General features: G+C 37.7%; 1 protein-coding gene across 1 annotated transcript in view; it reads right to left on the reverse strand.

Annotated features, from left to right (window-relative positions):
* The window catches only part of LOC143025948 (uncharacterized), a 99,816-nt gene that overhangs the window by 69,154 nt on the left and 8,162 nt on the right, over positions 1–22,500 (reverse strand). Inside the window, exon 2 of the mRNA XM_076185930.1 lies at positions 20,608–20,700. Coding sequence (XP_076042045.1) covers positions 20,608–20,700 — 93 coding nt within the window. The remainder of the gene's footprint in view (positions 1–20,607; positions 20,701–22,500) is intronic.

Raw genomic sequence — 22,500 nt, forward strand, 5'->3', positions numbered from 1 at the left:
AGCGGGCCAATCAGGACGCAGCGCTATACGCTCGTACACCCCCTTGAGCCATAAGGCGGGTTTATAATCTCTATAGATAGAAGATGAAAAACAAAAGGAAAACAATAGTGATTAATTCAAGAGAATAGATATACAGTGAATAGCCGCTAAAGCATTACCAAATGTGATGAAGTAATTAGATGGAAGTTAAAGGTAAGAAGCGAGAAAGATGAGACAAGAGAAGATATTTTGTATAAAGAAAGGAAAATGAAAGATGTGCTGGTTTGAAGCTAACGTTTGAAAAATAATGAGGAAATGAAATTATGGATTTTGAGAGGTGATGATGATGATGATGATGGAGGAATTGGAAGAAGCATAGGACTAACTTCTTCAATGCGATTTATTCTTTTTCACGCCGAATGAATGTCGTCTTTTTCGATCAGTTCTTTTATTGTGGTGATGCTCTTTCTATAATATTAATCTGGTCTAGCGTTTCTTAATATTTTACCATTGTTTAACCTTTAAAATAAATTGCATGTCTCAAGAAACCCCTGCGCAAAGAAAAAAAAAAAAAAAAAAAAAAAATACCATATTTTTTTCATTCTATTTTCATCATAATAATAGCTTGGATAGGATGCTGTCTATATTACATTATTACAGTAACCTTTTGCGGAACCTTAGGGTTCCACGGAACCCTGGTTGAGAAACGCTGATCTGGTCAAAGACAGAGAATTTTATTCAGTTAAGAGGACACCATCGTATTAAGTTAAGTGTTAAGTAGGTTAAGTGGGAATAGAGTTTAAAATTGGTGGTAAGGAGGTTAACTACTCCTTTAGTGAGAGGTGTCATCGGGATTATGAATCCCGGACGGAGTTAAGATTAAAAAGGAAAATTTTTACTTTTTTTCACCAAAGGCTTTTGGTATTTTCCACCTAATAAAGAATTCAGAAAGACAGAAAAGAGTGATGATAAAAAAACTTATGATAAAAGAGGTCATCAGGAAATGAGAAGCTGATAACCGTGTACAAATGAGATGAAACGAGACAAAGATGGTATACATAAAAAAGGCTGTCGACACAGACACGAAAGATAAACAGAATGAAGCAGAAAAGCGACAAAGGAAAGCGTAGAAAGTCGCTACTGATCAAGAGCAAAGAGAGTCAGGCGGCCAATAAAGAGGGAAGAGAGTCAGAGAGCCAACGAAGAGGGAAGAGAAGCACAAAGCCAAAAGAGACAGAACCGATAGATTGAAAAGAGAAGGAAAGAGTTGGAAGTAAAGAAGCTGCCCTACAGTGGCTTGGAATATTAAAGAGAAAGAGAAGAAAAGAAAGAGGAGAGAGAGTGGAAGAGGCGATTCAGTAGTAAAAGGAAACAACCAACAAGAAAGGAGGAGATAGGAAGAAGAAGAAGAAGAAGAAGTAGCGAAAAGAGAAAAAGAGAATTTGAAGAGACGAACGGTAGAAGATGAGAGAGAGAGAGAGAAAGAAAGAACGAAAGTGGACGAGAGAGGGCGGACAATGATTTAATGTGAAGAACGGGAAAAGAAGAAGAGAAGAGGAGAAAAGGAGAAGAGGAGAAAAGGAGAAGAGGAGAAGAGGAGAAGAGGAGAAGAGGAGAGGAGGAGGTGAAAGAAAAGAGGTGACCAGACGAAGGAGGAGTAGAAAATGAGAAGATAAAATAATGCGAAAAGAAACGAATGGAGAAAGGAAATAGGGAGATATGATGATATAGGGAAAGAGCCGAAAGAGGGAAAAGGAAATGCAAGAATGAAATTGAATGTACATTTAATTGCAATTGGGGTTCAGGATCATAGCCAAGACGAAAAAGACAAGAGAAGAAGCTGACGGGATGCATGCAAAACGAGGAGGGAGTGATGAAAAGAATAGAAGTATTATACCTGATAACCTCAAGTAAGAAATGAAGAATAAATCATTCGACAACAAAAGGTAATGAAACCACTTAATCTAAAGTACAATCATTTGTGTCTGTTAACGTGCATACATAAATGCATATATACATGTAGAAACACATATACATGCACACGCACACATATGTATACACACACATATATATATATATATATATATATATATATATATATTATAAATACATATATATATATATATTATAGTAAATATATATATATTTAAATATATATATATATATATATATATATATATAGTAAATATATATATATATATGTATATATATATGTATATATATTATGTATATGTATATACATTTATATATATATATATATATATACAGTATATATATATATATTCATATATATATATGTATATATATATATATATATATATATATATATATATATATATATATACGGTGTGTGTACACACTTATGGTAAATACAGTATCGATCCTTCCTCAAGATATCAAAGGAGCCGATGCCTGATTCAATTCCCTGCGTCTACAAGTGTCTATCGCTTGCCCAGGCTGTTGTATGTAGGCCAAAGCCGGCAGCTTCGGATACGGTTATTAAGTACCTCCTGGCGTAGACCTCCTTTTTAGGACTTTAGAGAGTGAAGAACCAACATCCTCGCACCACAAGCGTTTCTACATCTCCCAACCAGGTTCTTTGTGATAACTCTCCTTCGATTTGCAAGCGCCACGTAATTGATTAACCGAACTCCATAGGAATAATTACTTTATGATTTTTCTAAACACGATACACAAATTGAAAAGGCAATTGCCGGGAGTAATCGGGTTTGCATATTTAGCATCGCTCAATTTGGCAACAATTTAACTAATCATCTCTTTTATTGAATCACGTCCCTACCCTTCGGGTGCCTGACTGCCTGACTGCCTGGCTGGTTGCCTACACTATCAACCCCAGAATTCACCCTGTAACCCAGACACCGGGTTTCGGAAAACACACGTTGGACCCGGGTCTACACGTATCGGACCATCAGCCTACACGCTACGGGTCTCAGAATACACATTATGGACCCTAAACTACACGTTCTAGACCTCAAACTGCATACCTCGGATCTCGGAATATACAAATTGGACCCCGGACTGAATAATTTGGACCTCGACCTGCACAACTCAGGTCTCGAAATATACAATTTGGACCCAGAATTATTCACTTAGGACCCCGGACTGCACACTTTGGACCTCAAACTGCATACCTCGTTCTCGGAATATACAAATTGGACCCCGGACTGAATACTTTGGACCTCGGCCTGCACAACTCAGGTCTCGAAATATACAATTTGGACCCAGAATTATCCACTTAGGACCCCGGAATGCACACTTTGGACCTCACAGGGTACACTTTGGGTCTCAGAATACACGTTTTGGACTCCAGAGCGCTCTCCATGAACTTCGGGAGCTTGAGATACAGGACTGTAAGCTTTGAATCCAGAACTGTACAGTTTAGACCACAAAGTACACATTATTGACCCTAAAATTACATATCTTGGACTTCTCGTACTACATAATTTAGATTGAACGAGCATAGAGTCCTTGGGATGTACAATTTGGATCCAATACTGAACACGTTTACATTATATTAATAACATTATGGAACCCAATATTTAAATTTTGGACAACTGACCGTAGACTTTGGTCCCTGGACTGTACAATGTGGACCCCAGACTTCACATTTTGGACCCTTTAGACTCCTGGCCACAAACAGTGGACCATATTCTGAGAATCTTAGCCCTTTGTGTGTACATTTGGACACTTGGTCTGCAAACGCTACACCCTTTGAATCGACTCTTTGATTCACAATGTAATTGTTCTGGACCTCTGCCTTCATAATTAGGACCTGGAACTGCATTCTTTGGGTCCCAAAGTTCATACCATGATACTCAGCTAGTACACTTACTTTGAATCCCTTAATCTATTCATTCTGATAATACTAGAATGTCCCCTCCCCTTTCCCCAATCTCCTTTGCCTTTGGCAACCATGTCATCTAATAGAAGACGAAACGCTGAACGCTGAATAGAATTTGCCTCATCTGAAGATATCATCACAGAGCAACACGTCAGACTGGTGGGTGAAACCACATTAGAATTCTCACAAGAAACAGCTTAAAAGCCACGTCACTTCAGATGCCTTTATGTTCATCATCAAAATATATAAAATTTTCTCCCTCGATTAAATTCATACCAATAAACGCCGAAGAAGCAAAGAAGTTTTATTATTAGGCATATGATTCCACGTGACGTCATTTCTGGGTTTGTGATTGGCAGTCATGGTGGGCTTTTTGCTCGTATGCAGGCTTTCTTCCCACTTCCCCCAAAAAGTAGAAAAAGAGAATGGATAGATTGGGTGAGTGCATGGGTGGACCAGTGAAATATTGGTCTCAATTTAGTAGGTGTACATAATTTTACCACCCACGTGTGTGTGTGTGTGTGTGTGTGTGTGTGTGTGTGTGTGTGTGTGTGTGTGTGTGTGTGTGTGTGTCTGTGTGTGTGTGTGTGTGTGAGTGTGTGTGTGTGTGTGTGTGTGTGTGTGTGTGTGTGTGTGTGTGTGTGTGTGTGTGTGTGTGTGTGTGTGTGTGTGTGTGTGTGTGTGTGTGTGTGTGTGTGTGTGTGTGTGTGTGTGTGTGTGTGTGCGTTTTACACAGTTTACCGTAACGTGAGAAGTAGTCTCGTTCCACGGAGCCCCAACAAAACAAGAGGGGGTGGAGGGGGAGTCGAGCCACCGGCAGCCGAAGCCTCCCCTCAGCCACCGGCAGCCGAAGCCTCTTCTCAGCCGCCGCCAAAGCCTCCACTCAGCCACCACCAAGCCTGTCGTTCTTCAGAAATTTTGCCGCAAAAGAGTCAGTAGAGACAACAGCACCACGGCTGGAGCAGCGAGAAAACAAATTACAAAAAAAAAGTCCTTCTCTCTCTCTTTCTCTCTCTCTCTCTCTCTCTCTCTCTCTCTCTCTCTCTCTCTCTCTCTCTCTCTCTCTCTCTCTCTCTCTCTCTCTCTCTCTCTCTCTCTCTCTCTCTCTCTCTCTCTCTCTCTCTCTCTCTCTCTCTCTCTCTCTCTCTCTTTCTCTCTCCCTCTCTCTCTCTTCTTCTTCTCCTTCTTTTCTTTCCCTTCCTCCTCCTCGTTCTATTCCTCCTTCCTTCACTCCTTTCTTCCCTTAACATTTCCTTTCCTTACCCCTTCCCTTCCTCACTCTTCAATCCTTCATCCATTCCCTCCCTCTCTCCTTCCCTCCTCCTCTCCTTCATCCTCCTTGCTTATTGTAACCTTCCTGAATTCTCCTTCTCCTCTTCTTCCTCCTCTTCCAGAGCCCTCCTTCGTCTTGTTTTATCCCTCTTCCTCCTTTATCACTTATTCTTCTTTTATTTTTCTCTTCTTCTTTTATTTTGTTATTTGTTCTTCTTTGCTTACTATTCCTCCTCCACATGGTTTCTTTTCCCTCCTTCTCCCCTTTACTGCCTTCTTTTATCCTATTTTCTGGTATTTTCCTTTTTGTTCATCTCTTCTTCATCTCCTCCTCTTTCTCATCCTCCTCCCATTTCCAATCTCCCTCCTTCCGTTCCACTATCTTTTCCTCTCGTATTCCTCTTTTTATCTACCCTGGCTCCTCTACTTCTATTTCCATTACTTCTCTTTTAATCAACCCTTCCTTTCCCTGTCGTAGCCTCCCCTCTTCTTTCCTCCTCCTCTTTCATTTTCTCCTCATCCTCCTTCTCTTCCTCCTTCTTCGTCCCCCTCCCTCCCTCCCTCTCCTCCTTGCCACACGCTCCTTTGGCTTATGTTTGCTATTACCTACAAGAGAGCAGCCGAAACAAGTACATACTTACACGTGCACATATTTCATAAATGTGTATACAGTTCACTCTCGTATTCACGGATGCATTATGAACAAGAAAACAAACATATCTTGTTCGTATAAATGCATATTTGTACCACTCTAAACATGTATACTTGTGTATGTGTATAGCATACGGAGATATGGTGCACATGTTCACATGTGTATGGATCTGTATGTGCGTTTTACAATGTGTGTCTCTCGAGTTGTAACGCTGATAGTGTGGTCAAGTGTTGATAACGATCAGTCGGATGACCCTTAACCAATTCCACGCTAATTACATCTACCGATCAATTGCGAGCCCGATCAGCTGGTAGGCAGCTCCTGAATCCATGAACCTATATCCCAAGTTCCTTGAATGGAATCGTCTGCAAATACCCGTTAAGAAAAAGTCTGGAAAACTCATTGTCAAAATGAGGAGATTTTGTGTTATTTTGCCGAAGCATTTTCTCTCAGTGCGTTACTTGTGTAGGCCTTATGGTCTCTTGCAGTCTCTTTTATTCTTATGTTCTTATAGTACTGACCAAAAAAAAAAAAAAAAAAAAAAAATCTTCGACCTGTCTCCATACTTTACCAATTGCTGTGGTCTGACTATCGCCAAATAACTTTATCCATTTATCGGTCAGCCCTCTGCAACAGTGGACTATGACACCGGAATGAGGAAAGAACCTAGACCAGTTACCTCAGGCTATTATGACACTCATGGATAGAAACATGAGGCACTGGTAAATCGGCGTCCATAAAGTATAATGCATTACGGTGGCACCTTCTACACATACTACTCGGTCTAATACTGGGAAATATTTTTCAGGTAAGATGGAAAACTCCCAATCAAAACCCCTTTTTTGTCCTGAGCGTCTGTCCCCTTATGACTAAAACATTCTAACATTAACTAGAATAAAAAGTGCAAAAGTCAGCTTAGCAATGTTGACATATTCGTATGGAACACATCTCTGTCGCATGGAATTACCATAAACGTTTGTTCTAATCTGCTCATAGAACACTAACCTAACACGCAGATTTTCTTGACCTCTTTTCATTACTCTCTCTCTCTCTCTCTCTCTCTCTCTCTCTCTCTCTCTCTCTCTCTCTCTCTCTCTCTCTCTCTCTCTCTCTCTCTCTCTCTCTCTCTCTCTCTCTCTCTCTCTCTCTCTCTCTCTCTCTCTCTCTTCCTTTCTCATCCCCGATCCTCACTCCCCTCCTCGTTCCCCTCCCGGCTTTCTTCCCCCCTCCCCCCCTCCTCCCGCCCCAGCCTGCTTTGCTGTGGCGAAGGCTACGTACGAGTGCCTACACGCAGTTTTATTTTTTTTTTTTTCCTCTGGATTCTGTTCCTCACTTATGCTCCCCTCCCTTCTCCCCTCTTCTCCCCCCCTCCCCCTCCCGGCCTTTCCCCCTCCCCAGCTGACACGCACCCGCGCTCGTATAAACAATATACAAGTAGAAAAGAAATGATACGTTGCATTCACTTTGATAAAAATTGCATCACCCCACTTCGCCATGCCCTTTGCCACCCCATCACAAGACACTCGATAAAACCAAACAAAACGACTAAGTAACTGATGGTTCAACAATTAAAGTCAATATGAATACAGAATAATATTTACAAGAAAGTGTCTATTTACATATGTACGATGGGGGGAGGGGGGAGGGAGAGGAGGAGAAGGGGGCGTGGAGGAGTAGTGTGTCAAGTTTAGGAAAATAAAGATTAATTTATAATATATGCATAAACAGGAGTCTTTGTCTGCCTGCCAAGTGAAATCAAAGCTCTTTCATTTGTTTCGCGTATCAACATTATGATTAAATGTTAATGCATCTCCTTACGTGTGTGAGCTAGAACAGCATACAGGCTAAATGACTTTGTATTTGCTCGTGAATTTCTGCCTATACTTATTCGATATTTTCAATTTCTATTCCCTTTCAACGCCAACAAGACAGAATTAATCCCCAGTTACTTCATGGGTCGATGTCATTGCCGCTAATATTTACTTTTCTTGTTCTTGTTCTTAAGTTGGATGGAAGAACAAGAAACGGTTGTCGTCTTTGATGATGTGGTGCGACATGACGTCATGAGAGCTTATGCGCGGAGACGCAACGACGGCGTCTGCTCTGCGCATGATCTTTAGTCTATGGTACGGAAAGGATATGATAGTAGTATCTCTTAAGAAAAGAACAAAGAGATTTTGTAATAGATTTTCACTCACAGGCACACAAGTACTTATATTTAAGATCTTACTGGTATAAGGGATTTTATCGAGGTCGTGATGTCACGAATATTCGTTTCACCTGCTATGATGTCGACATATGCATATGATACATCATAATTGTAAAAGCAAATTAGAATAGCGTGTATGGTTACTTCCATATAACAGAAAACTATAATAAATCTATAAGAAGGCTTAAGCACACTATAAAGGAAATATTTCAAACGTTCTGTGTTACCTGGGCAGAGAAAAAAAAAATCCACGTTAGATTTTTTTCCCATCGGAGGCGGTTGGGGGTAGGGACGAGAGATTTATTTCGTGTCGCGTAACAAATTCAAGATTATCAAAAATTCACGAATCAACATTCTAGGAATTGGGTTTCATTAGTTGAAAGTGTCAGTATAGTTCCCGTGGTACAAAGGATACTGAAGCCATCATAGGAACTGAAGTAATATAATTAATCATGAACATCAGCAGTAGGCACGTCAGAATTCCCAGAATCTTCTTCGGAGAAAGGAAATGATACACATTGCATCTCATGAAAGAAAGTAATCGAATATTTCCAAATCAAACAGTCTGGAATCTCAAAGCCTCTGGTTAAGAAATGTATAAAATTATGTTCTTTATACCTACAGGAAGCCATTGCCGAGCTGCGTTTAGTAGGTCTTTGAGTCTTACTACTTAAACGCGACAGAATTCATTAGTATAGTGTGCGTTACAGCTATCACATTAATGTTTCAGAAAGTGGTACCTATAGGGGCGCCTGTTGAACTTTTACATAATGTAGTAATACAGTTTGCAGTGCATACAAGCTTATAGATTCACAGTTTTGGAATGTGTAAAGAATATATTGACAGCTACTTCAAGTACTGCAGTTTAAATCTTCAAAATGAAAGGCAATGTGTCATAGTAAACGTAAGTTCAAAACCTTATATAGTTATGCAAGGCTCACTGTAATCAATAAATCATAACACAAAACTAGTTTACTACCATAGGAATATAAGTAAGAAGACGTTTATGAGGACACTGTATAAAATTCACATGAAATCACTACTGAAGCTTATAAAATAATTAAATTTTTTAAAGAATAATGTATGGAAGTATTGATCATCACTAGAGTATTTTTTTCATATGCGGAATCTAGCAAATTTTGAAAATAATTAATTATAGTTTTCATATGCGGAATCTAGCAAATTTTGAAAATAATTAATTATAGTTTTCATATGCGGAATCTAGCAAATTTTGAAAATAACTAATTATAGTTTCATGGTTCCAAATGCAAGGGCCCATCCGATACGATTTGGTACAAAAATATTGGGGGACGGGGGGGAAGGGAAGTCAAAGGGTAATTTGCTCCCTCTTCGGACAATCCTTAGCATGTGGTCGTAAGTTCGAGTCCCAGTACCTACTAAGTGTTTGCTGCCTTGGTTCCCGAGACAGCCCTGGCCAGGCGGAGAGGCGACCCGTCGTCGGCCGAATAAATGCAGCGTACTGTATTGTCCCAAATGACAGGGCTTTGCCCTACCAAGGGCTTCTCACATCCCGCTGCTGCTGATATGTATATGTATATATATATATATATATATATATATATATATATATATATATATATATATATATATATATATATATATATATATATATATATATGTTGATATTGCTAATGACTCCTTCCTTGTGCATGAGTGAGTACCGTAAGACAAAGCAAATATGGTCTGTTGGAAATAGTTTTGCATGACAATTTACTCTGTGGTTATATTCACCGCAAAGTAATCTTCTTGAACAGTGTTCCTCAACCTTGGAGTAATAAAAAGTGTCAGTATACCGAACGCCGGAAGAGGCAGGTATTTAAGCCTGGAAGCCGCCTTTACAGAGAAAAAAAAACATATGTCGCGGGATCTTACAGGCGACAGTTGCAGCAATCGGAGGTCGTATTGCGTGAACCTATAAACAAAAGGGATTCGATTCACTCTGCCTCCTCCGACGTCGGGTTAGCTCCTCTTGTTGTGCGCTGCTGCTGTCGTTAGCACCAGGCTTTGTTCTTCTGTTGATGTATTTGTTTTTCCTGGGAACGCTCGGCGATACAGCGGCTGATCTCTTATGCATAACTCAACGCAATTCGTTTAGTTTTCCTCGTTTTCTTCTTCTTCTTTTCTTTCTCGGGTAATGCTGTTGATTATCTGCGTCGTTTGTACTTTAATGTGTTGCTCGGTGTAAGTATAAGATCTCGACTTTTCTTTCTATTTACGGGGCTCGTTCCTCAGCTCCGAAATTCCATTCTATGCCGTGTGAAATTGAACAATATTGCTCTAACGCATTTCTCCTCAGTTGTTTGATTAATTTGAATTGTTCAAGTCGTTTGAATTATTCGTTTTTTATTCCTTTGAGCCTTTACAATGGCTCAAAACTGTAAACATTTTGAAATTCTTTTTTTTTTCTTTCTTTTTTTTCTTGAGTAAGTAATTTGGTACATATCTTACTTGACGGCGTTTAGAATAAGATGCTCCATTTAATATGTACTTTATTGATCTTCATATACTATATATCATTTGTTTGTTAATCACTTTTTTATTCATTTTAACAAGTGAGATAAATATGAACGGATTTTTTCTAATAACCCGGGATTTAACCGTATTACGTACTCTAACCATTAATTCTTTCCAGTGACTTAGTTTTCTCGCGATAGCTCAGCGGATATCTCGTCAAACTGATAAGTAGGTAGTCGTGAGTTAGATTCCTGAGATCCGTTACGCTCCTTTGGTTCCCGACAGCTCTGGCCAGGCGGGGAAGCGAACCAACGTCGGTCTAAGAACGGCTTGCCACAATTGACAGTACTAACCCTATCATAGGGTGCGTGGGAGCGGGACCGTGAGTTTTAGTTCTTTCTCGTTGCCTGAATATGCCACGATACGTTTGAGAAAAAGTTCAAATCTTGCTAGAAAACGTTAGAAAATTAGGATACATTGGTGCTATTGAAAGGTATTATTTGTGAAATTAGTACCTCGATGTTTTGCTGACATGTGTGATCGAAAAGAAGTCCTCCAGCGATAGTTTTTGTAGCAGAGGTAAACAAGAGACGGACTACAATACGACAGTTTTCTACGTCATTGTTATTACCATATATCGAGTCTCGCACATAAATTTGTCGAAGACCATTTTTTCTTAAATATAAACATTGAACGAAATTAATTTTTCTGCTGATGAGACACATATATTTGATTTAATATTCGGAATAAAGTATTTTATATGTATCGTTTGAATTACTAACAATATTAAATGTATTTTCGCCTTAAATGCCATTACATATTACAATATTAACCATGGAGTTTCATAAGAATCTTACTAAGATATTATTTGTATTTTCCAAGGGAATGTAACTATTTTACAAAAGTACAAATGTTGCTACACATATACTTAATTTCTAAGTTTTATTAGTAAAAATTTGTGTGTATGTGCGTGTGTGTGTGATTAACCATGGTCTTGGATTACGTGTTGGACTCGTGATCGACAGCTATTTCTCTCCCGGAAGGGAGCTCAGAGCTCATATATAACCGATCAATGGGTAATACTGTGACCTTGTACACGCACACACACCCAACTCCCCGCCAACGGGAGCTGGAGTAACAACCCGCAGCGCAGTGATACTGAAATTATTTCAGCCCTGGGCAGGATTCGAACCCGGACCACTGTAATGGCAGCCGGAAACTCTACCAACTACGCGATGAGTGTTAGTGTGTGTGTGTTTGTGTGTGTGTTTGTGTGTGTGTGTGTGTGTGTGTGTGTGTGTGTGTGTGTGTGTGTGTGTGTGTGTGTGTGTGTGTGTGTGTGTGTGTGTGTGTGTGTGTGTGTGTGTGTGTGTGTGTGTGTGTGTGTGTGTGTGTGTGTGTGTGTGTGTGTGTGTGTGTGTGTGTGTGTGTGTGTGTGTGTGTGTGTGTGTGTGTGTGTGTGTGTGTGTGTGTGTGTGTGTCTATATGTGTATGTCTGTGTGTGTGTTTTGTATGTGATCGTGCTCATTTATATGTGTTTGAAAAAATCATCTCAATAGAACTTAGAGAATTCATACATCATCTCAAGTTTTATTACCTTTCTAATCATGCCTATATCAGCACAGAAGCCCAAGTTCGATTTCTAATGATGGTGATAGATATATTTGCTCGTTTTCTAACTACATAGATTAAAGGGATGGTTTAGGCTGCAGCAAAGCACGTCCTAAATTTCTCACCTCTTTCATATCATATTGATGAGTCACTAATTGGTCCGGACTATCAGTGCCTAACCGACGACTACATACAGACATCTATGCGTAAATAACCACTAGGAAAAAGTAAACTAACGAAGCAGAGCGCTTTCGTGTAATTACATCTTCAGTGCAGATACAAAGAAGGAATTCTTTGTATCTGCACTGAAGATGTAATTACACGAAAGCGCTCTGCTTCGTTAGTTTACTTTTTCCTAGTGGTTATTTACGCATTTGTGAACACACGCTCCTAGTGATTTTATTGCATAGATATCTATCTACCGTTACTCTCCCGTGAATCCTAGATACGCGCGAACTTCATCGTTGGACATGTCTACAGACACAACCTTTCCATACTAGCGAGGTGTTATTGATGCCTGCGTGTGTAGTATAGATCGTTGCTAATGTGATGAAGCACAGACAAGTAAGTGATAAGGACTCCCACTAAGTAGGCCGCATTAATAGTACAACAATGATCAGAATGCATCGTCCATTTGTGTCCTAAAACAAATGAAGGATATCAAACTATTCAATGATTGTTAACTAAACCATGGTTTATGGAAAGAATAAATTGAAAATTTGATAGATAGATAGATAGATTATAAAATGAATACTATTATTATCATATTATGAAATAAGATTACAAATAAATGAATAGATTACCAAGTTAACAAACTATTGCATTAAAAAATTAATGAGTAAATAAACAAATAAATAGGCAAATGAATAAATGATATGAAATCATATAAAATTAATTACGTTTAAAGAAGTAAAACAGGAACTTCTCTTATAATGTTGGTTGTATTAGCTGTCAAATTGGTGGACTGTGAAGACTACAATAATGAATTATCACTCCTTCTCAGACTTGAACCATGTTATCTATATCTTAACAGTTCAAAGTAACTATTTCTAGGATAAAATGAAGCAACTAGAGTTATGTCTAGACAAAACTGAAGAAATCGACGGCAAACGACTAAAACCAATGTGTGTATATGTGTGTGTGATTGACCATGGTCTTGGATCATGTGTTGGACTCGTGATCGACAGCTATTTTCCTCCCCGAAGAGAGTTCAGAGTTCATATATAACCGAACTATGGGCAATGCTGTGACCTTATACGCACACACACACCCAACTCCTGCCCACGAGAATTAGAGTAACGACCCGCAGCTCAGCGATGCTGAAATAATTTCAGCCCTAGGCGGGATTCGAATCCGGACCACTGTAATGGCAGCCAGGAACTCTACCAACTGCGCGATGAGCTGTGTGTGTGTGTGTGTGTGTGTGTGTGTGTGTGTGTGTGTGTGTGTGTGTGTGTGTGTGTGTGTGTGTGTGTGTGTGTGTGTGTGTGTGTGTGTGTGTGTGTGTGTGTGTGTGTGTGTGTGTGTGTGTGTGTGTGTGTTTGTATGTGCATGTCTGTGTGTGTTTTGTATGTGATCGTGCTCATTTATATGTGTTTGAAAAAGAAATCATCTCAATAGAACTTAGAGAATTCATACATCATCTCAAGTTTTATTACCTTTCTAATCATGCCTATATCAGCACAGAAGCTCAAGTTCGATTTCTAATGATGGTGATAGATATATTTGCTCGTTTTCTAACTACATAGATTAAAGGGATGGTTTAGGCTGCAGCTGAGCGCGTCCTAAATTTCTCACCTCTTTCATATCATATTGATGAGTCACTAATTGGTCCGGACTATCAGTGCCTAACCGACGACTACATATAGACATCTATGCGTAAATAACCACTAGGAAAAAGTAAACTAACGAAGCAGAGCGCTTTCGTGTAATTACATCTTCAGTGCAGATACAAAGAAGGAATTCTTTGTATCTGCACTGAAGATGTAATTACACGAAAGCGCTCTGCTTCGTTAGTTTACTTTTTCCTAGTGGTTATTTACGCATTTGTGAACACACGCTCCTAGTGATTTTATTGCATAGATATCTATCTACCGTTACTCTCCCGTGAATCCTAGATACGCGCGAACTTCATCGTTGGACATGTCTACAGACACAACCTTTCCATACTAGCGAGGTGTTATTGATGCCTGCGTGTGGAGTATAGATCGTTACTAATGTGAGGAAGCGCAGACAAGTAAGTAATAAGGACTCCCACTAAGTAGGCCGCATTAATAGTACAACAATGATCAGAATGCATCGTCCATTTGTGTCCTAAAACAAATGAAGGATATCAAACTATTCAATGATTGTTAACTAAACCATGGTTTATGGAAAGAATAAATTGAAAATTTGATAGATAAATAGATTATAAAATGAATACTATTATTATCATATTATGAAATAAGATTACAAATAAATGAATAGATTACCAAGTTAACAAACTATTGCATTAAAAAATTAATGAGTAAATAAACAAATAAATAGGCAAATGAATAAATGATATGAAATCATATAAAATTAATTACGTTTAAAGAAGTAAAACAGGAACTTCTCTTATAATGTTGGTTGTATTAGCTGTCAAATTGGTGGACTGTGAAGACTACAATAATGAATTATCACTCCTTCTCAGACTTGAACCATGTTATCTATATCTTAACAGTTCAAAGTAACTATTTCTAGGATAAAATGAAGCAACTAGATTTATGTCGAGACAAAACTGAAGAAATCGACGGCAAACGACTAAAACCAATTGGATTCGTCCACACTTGTTGCGAACATGTGGCAGACAACCCGGATTGCGTTTTTAAGAATTGTCCATTCGTGTGGAAGTATCTTTAGTGTTTCTTACATGCTGCCAGCATTTAAAGGAAAAAGAAAAAAGAAAATCAACGGAAAAGTTTGGTCTTTACTCTTCTTGGTGAGGGTAGAGATTAGATCACACCATTGAGAAAATAAATCAACAAATAGATAAGTGATTAGATGGGTAAAAGAATAGATGAATATATAGATAGATTAAAAATTAATAGATTATAAACAGATAGATAAATAAACAAATAAATGAATAAGTAGAAATATGAATAAATGAACGAATACATATATAAATAAATAGATAATCAAACATATAGACAAATACAATAAATGAACAGATCGAGACCAGATCGTTAACATATAACAACATTGAGAGAAATTCGCTAGTAACAGCGACATCAATCCGATAATTTTCATGACAGTCGCATGCAGGATTCGAACCCACTGTTGGTGTAGTGGGCTAAGGCTCTGTGAAGGTGATCTTACGGCCGATAGCAGTAGGTTCGAATCCTGCATGCGACTGTCATAGAAATTATCGGATATGACAACATCTTAACAATATTTATTACAACCGTATCTTAAGAAACTACAGAGATGTCCAGTCGCTCTAAGGCAACGGTTGCCTACGTTTGTCGCTTCCTTTCATGAGAAAAGTAGTGATCAAGCCACAGATGATTCTCTTAAATATTCAACATTACTGGAGATATGATTATGACCCACCCTTCCTGTCTTGATTTAATCAAAAGCTTCTAAGTTTGCACGTGGTTCTCAAGAAGTAGGAAGAGATAAAACTATGACGTTCTCCACCTCCACTTAAATCATTAGAAGAGGGAAGTGAGACTGAGGGAAAGCGGTGGAAGTTTAAGATTCTTCTTTCTGATTTAATGTACATATCTACATGAGGATAAATAGCATTTCTATCTCAAAAGAGAATAATGCAGTTCTCGTAAATTTCCGCGCCGACAGCGTTACAGTTTCTTTTCCGAAGGTAAATTCACATGCGGCCATTTCACCGCTGAACCACGATGATTTATAAAGTATATATATATATATATATATATATGTATATATATATATATATATATATATATATATATACATATATATATATGTATGTATATATATACATATATATATATATGTATGCATGTATGTATGTATGTGTGCGAATGTGTGTCTATGTATGTGTGCGTGTGTGTGTGTGTATGTATATGTGTGTGTGTGTTTGTGTGTTTGTGTGTGTGTGTGTGTGTGTGTGTGTGTGTGTGTGTGTGTGTGTGTGTGTGTGTGTGTGTGTGTGTGTGTGTGTGTGTGTGTGTGTGTGTGTGTGTGTGTGTGTGTGTGTGTGTGTGTGTGTGTGTGTGTGTGTGTGTGTGTGTGTGTGTGTGTGTGTGTATGTGTGTGTGTGTATAAAACGCACACGTACGCACGTTGTTGGAGCAATCGGAACCATGCTGGTCTAGTAACAGTGTGAGATGTTAAGACTGCAAAAGGAATAATGAAGATTTGATATATCTGGAAATTGATTTATTATCATTACTATTATTCTTTCCCGTACGAGACTAATAACTCAGTTCGGCTCGCGTGGAATAAGACGTAGCTTGTGAGGCAGCATTAGAAATAGGTTGGACGATTGTATTTATCAAATTGTTCTGAATGATGAAAATTCTAGCTGGAAAGATGTTACGAGTGGAGTTCCTCAGAGTTCAGTTCTTGAACTGCTTTTGGTCATAGTATATGGGAGTGAAGTGTGATGGGGATGGAGTGGGTGGGAGTGGTTTTATGCCTTTGTTTTTTTGGCTACCTCCTTATAAGGGGAAAAAACCTTTGGTACATGTATGTATATATATATCATTAACATAAATCTGCTATATTCAGGTTCACTGATGATACTGGCTATCCTGAATATTGAATGATAAGTCACACCAACTTGATATTCAAGGAAACTTAGACAAACTAAAGCAATGGTCCCAAAGGTGGCTGATGAAATTTTACCGAAATAGGTGTAAATTGATATACGTAGATAAATGTAATTCTAAGTACGAATACATGTTATTTAAAAAAAGTGTACAATAAAAAAGGATCTTGGTGTTATTATCAGTAACGACCTTAAGATTTATTGTATTTCTGCAACAGAAAAAAATGCACTGGAATTAAAAATGCGATTTAACTTTGAAAGCCCAGCTATCATCAACAAATCATATAGGTCACTGGTTCACCCACACTTACAATATATGTTTCTATATGGTCCCCCAAATCTCAAAATATTTATAGATTGAAAAGAATACAACAGTAAGCTACAAAGTTCATACCAAATAAACGAAACACAGCATACAAAAATGACTTAAATCATGGAACACATTTAATACGAGCTTTCAAGATTCTACAGGGAATTCATAACATCAAAACTGAAAAGATTTTTACATTAAACACTGATCGAACGAGAAATGATGGCCTCAAGCCGTAAGGACGTATACTTTACCTAAAAGAAAGAAAAAGTTTCGCGATTCGCATCGTCAATGAATTGAATAGATTTCCTAGCTGTGGCTATGGAATGTAATACAATTCGAAATGTCCAAATTCACTTGAAGAAACACCTAAACATCTTATTCTATCTAATTTCGAAAGGCCTCCTTTCGATATATATATATATATATATTTACTGTAACTCGTTATAACGATACTTGTATGCAGGAAGTCGTTACTGATCGAAACTGCGAGTCAAGTATCAGTTTTAACCAACCCCCAATTTCATCACATGACACTGAAAAATTCAAGCGATAATTCTATTTGAAACTTTATGATATAAGTAAAAAAAAATGTACCATCAGGATAAAACCCGGAATCTAAAATGACGAAGTTGGATTGATAGTATATATTCCTTTATTCTTAAAACAGTGTCAATGCCTGTTATAAGTGTATTTATTAGATACAAAATCCAAGTTTTTGTCCAAGAAATATGGCATTAAAAATCTGAATTATTCATAAACTCGTTGGATACCCGTTGGTCGAGTGGGTCAGGGCGTCGTTGCAGGCGGTGAAAGACAGGGGAGTGGCGGTTCGAATCCTGCCACCGGTAAAATTTAAATAATGGTATTATTCATTAAATTCCGTGCCACAAAGTCTTCTATATAGGGGCACCGAACCAGCCTTCCGATAGGGGGAAGCTTGGGGCGTTAAACCATATCATCATCACCACCTTCTCCCTTCCTAATTTTATGATCTTTAATCTGGTTCATTTAAAAAAAGTGGACTACGATAACTATGATCAAACTTAACTTCATATGAACATAAACCATATCAGATAATATACATCGACAGTTTTTCCAAATTCCACAGGTTTCTCGCACAACCACGACAATCAACATATATTCAAAAACCTCACTTCACCATTGTAAAGAAGGTTTAAACGGAGAAAAGACAAGGTAGTAAGGTCTTTCGTGTATTACATCTGAAGATGTAATACACGAGAGGTCTTCCCGTCTCGACATATTATTCTCCAGCGTTTTACCGACCTCCTCATATGGCTTATCCGTCAGACTGAGAACCAGAATGGCCCACAGCCTTTACTCCGGCTGTGGCCCATGAAACCAACGCGTATCTAAGACCTTTGTGTGTGTGTGTGTGTGTGTGTGTGTGTGTGTGTGTGTGTGTGTGTGTGTGTGTGTGTGTGTGTGTGTGTGTGTGTGTCTCTGTGTGTGTGTGTGTGTGTGTGTGTGTGTGTGTGTGTGTGTGTGTGTGTGTGTGTGTGTGTGTGTGTGTGTGTGTGTGTGTGTGTGTGTGTGTGTGTGTGTGTGTGCGTGTGTGTGTGTGTGTGTGTGTGTGTGTGTGTGTATGTGTGTGTGTGTGTGTGTGTGTGTGTGTGTGTGTGTGTGTGTGTGTGTGTGTGTCTGTGTGTCTGTGTGTGTGTGTGTGTGTGTGTGTATGTGTGTGTGTGTGTGTGTGTGTGTGTGTGTGTGTGTGTGTGTGTGTCTGTATGCCTGTGTGTGTGTGTGTGTGTGTGTGTGTGTGTGTGTGTGTGTGTGTGTGTGTGTGTGTGTGTGTGTGTGTGTGTGTGTGTGTGTGTGTGTGTGTGTGTGTGTGTGTGTGTGTGTGTGTGCGTGTGTGTGTGTGTCTATTAAAAATGACTGAAAAATACAAATATATAAGCTTCAGATTTTCGGGGGAGCCACGGGAGCTAAGCCCCTCTATGCCTCCCACCCTATGACTACGGGCATATATACGTACATATATATATATATATATTTTTTTTTTTCAACAACAAATCACTTTTAATTCCATGCCATCGCAGTCGAGACTGAGAATCGCTCAATGGAGGCATCTGTTGGAAATTGAAACGTGAACGAGCCGAGGATTCGAACCCAGCTAACCCGTAACAAAGTTACAGTGACTTAAACCAATACGCTATCAAGAGAGAAATAAGTTGAATACGACTTTCTTATATTTGTATGCTCGAATTACATACATCTACACAAAATATCGCGTTCAACCCATATCCGCTATGATAGAGTAATTAGCTAGTATGTGCGCGTAGGAAAGTTTATACATATACACCGAATGGTTCCCAGTGATCAATTAATATCTTTTTTCAACCACAAATCACTTTTAATTCCATGCCATCGCAGTCGAGACTAAGAATCGCTCAATGGAGGCATCCGCTGAATATATATATATATATATATATATATATATATATATATATATATATATATATATATATAAACAAACATATATATATATATATACATATATATACATGTATATACATATATATATGTATATTGTTTATTATTTAACTATACATATGCATTTATTTATGTATTTTATTTGTTATTTACATTATTATAGTTTTTATTTATTATTCTATTATCATTATGTTGTTGTTTTTTCGAATCCGACCTAGATATGGATCAAAAGGTCTCCTGTCGGCATGCTCCACCTTTGTAATCCTTTATATATATATATATAATATATATATATATATATATATATATATACATACATATGTATGTATATGTTTACACAAAAGTATGAAAAGTCTTTGGGGAAACACTTCATAAATTACAATGTTGTAAGTTTCAGAATATTTGTGATGAAAGTGTAAATTAATGGAGAAATCTCTGGTTATGATATATTCATCTGGCTAATAGAATGCAAAATTCGAAATGGATTCCTGGCAATAATACCACAACTTAGGGATTAGAAGAGAAGAGGACGTGCATGAGAACACAGGTATCTGTGGTAGTGGACATCAGTGCAATAAAAGAAAAAACAGTGACCTAATGAATGATAGGTAAGGTCAAGGTAGGTGAGATTTATTAATAAAATATTGTATATAATATGTACAGAAAAAAATAATTGTATGGTCTTTAAAAAAGACAAATTTTCAAATAAATTATATGAAAAAGAAATCATAGTTAAAGACTCTTGATGAGCAGAACTGTGAGTAGTCAGCTGTTACATTTAAATGCAATAAATGGATAAGAGTAGAAACGTTAGATCATTCATTGGTGAAAGCAGAATTACGTGTTCAGATATAACAGAGCATGTAGAGAACACATTAGGAAAACGTAGTAAGTTTTAAAGAAATCGGAAATGAAGTTGGTAAAGGACAGATTCGAAGAACAACGGAAAACTGAAACAATGTTTAACTAAGACAGACGAATAGGGTTGTGGAACATTTAGTGAGACCAGTACCTTGATATGTGACTGAGTCGTGGTCGCTCATGTTGGCAGGCGGGTGGAGGGTGGTAGATGTGTTGGAGAGAGATGCAAATGGCGTTAGGAAAACTGAAAAGAAATCAAATATGGACGTAAGAAAGATATGTGGTAAAATACGAGTATGAGGGAGAAGATAACGGTTGTGCATGAATGGTATGAGCCAAGAAATAAACATGAGTAAAAACAGAAAGGCAAAAAGTAAATTTCAAAGGGAAAGAGAGAAAGAGAGAAAGAGAGAGGACTGAAACATGGTTACCAAGATTACCCGGAGACAAAGAGGGCCTGTACATATGAAAAGAAAACATTGACTTAGAACAGAGAAGATTGGGAGATAATTTACACAAGATGTATCATTCATTGTACATTTCAAATCACCCATCATACAATATATATGAAACTTTATTCATTATATATCCTGCATTACATTATTCATTATGTATTAAGAAAAATCACTCAATTCGTTGATCTAAGTCTATCTTGCATCACACCCACGGCCTTTCAAGTAACGAGCAACGACCACTAAATTAACCCAAAAGTAACTTAAGAAGAACTATCAATATATTCCTTATCTATGGCCAAGGTAGGGGGGCCAATGTTCGGTGTTTTTTTATGTGATGCTTGCATCTGAATCCGTTTATTTCTCCCCATGACTACTCTATGTTGGTATTATCAGAGTTAGATGGTGTCTTGAACGCAGTCGTATTAGTATAATTCTAGCATTTCTTCAAAGAAAAATTTCTTTAGTGTTAATGTCTTGATAGGTGCGATGGGGTAGATGTTTCTTGGTCGTCTTGTAATGCACGTTAAGTGATATGACTGTTAATGTATTATTGTAATGTATCGTATATTGTATGGTGCATATGGTTGATGTTATACATTATATACTATGCACCATAAATTATACAATATAAGTCAACCATCATACATTTCACGTTATACATCATACACTATACATTATGCACAATGCATTATGCATTATATATTATATATCATACATTATACGTTATGCATTTTATAATAAACATTATACATTATACGTTATGCATTTTATAATAAACATTATACGTTATACATCATACATTATACGTTCTACATTATACACTATATATTATATATAATAAACTATACATTATATATTATTCGTTATACATTATACAACACACATCATATATTATACATTATAAACTATATATTATTCGTTATACATTATACATCACACATCATATATAATACATTATAAAATATACATTATACATTATTCAATATACATTATAAATTATATAATATTCATTACACATTATACATTATACATTACATATTATACATCATATATTATACATTATATATTACATTACAAGTTACATATCATTATATTTACTCATATATCTCTTTATAAACATGGACCAACGACGGTTATCTCTATGAAGCTGTCTTGCAAGATGAACAAGAGGGTAAGTTCTTCGTGCCGCTGCCTGCTCTCTCTCTCTCTCTCTCTCTCTCTCTCTCTCTCTCTCTCTCTCTCTCTCTCTCTCTCTCTCTCTCTCTCTCTCTCTCTCTCTCTCTCTCTCTCTCTCTCTCTCTCTCTCTCTCTCTCTCTCTCTCTCTCTCTCTCTCTCTCTCTCTATCTATCTATCTAATTATCTCTCTCTCTCTATCTCTCTCTCTCTCACACACACACACACACATATACACACACACACTGTGGTGGTGTTGGTTTCTAGACAGTGAAACCCGAGCAACAACATCTATCATATTATGCGCACACACACGTACACACACACACACACACACACACACACACACACACACACACACACACACACACACACACACACACACACACACACACACACACACACACACACACAC

The sequence above is a fragment of the Oratosquilla oratoria genome, chromosome 6 (assembly GCF_046742065.1).
Source record: "Oratosquilla oratoria isolate Oo_2021 chromosome 6, ASM4674206v1, whole genome shotgun sequence".
In the NCBI taxonomy this organism is placed as follows: Eukaryota; Metazoa; Arthropoda; class Malacostraca; order Stomatopoda; family Squillidae; genus Oratosquilla; species Oratosquilla oratoria.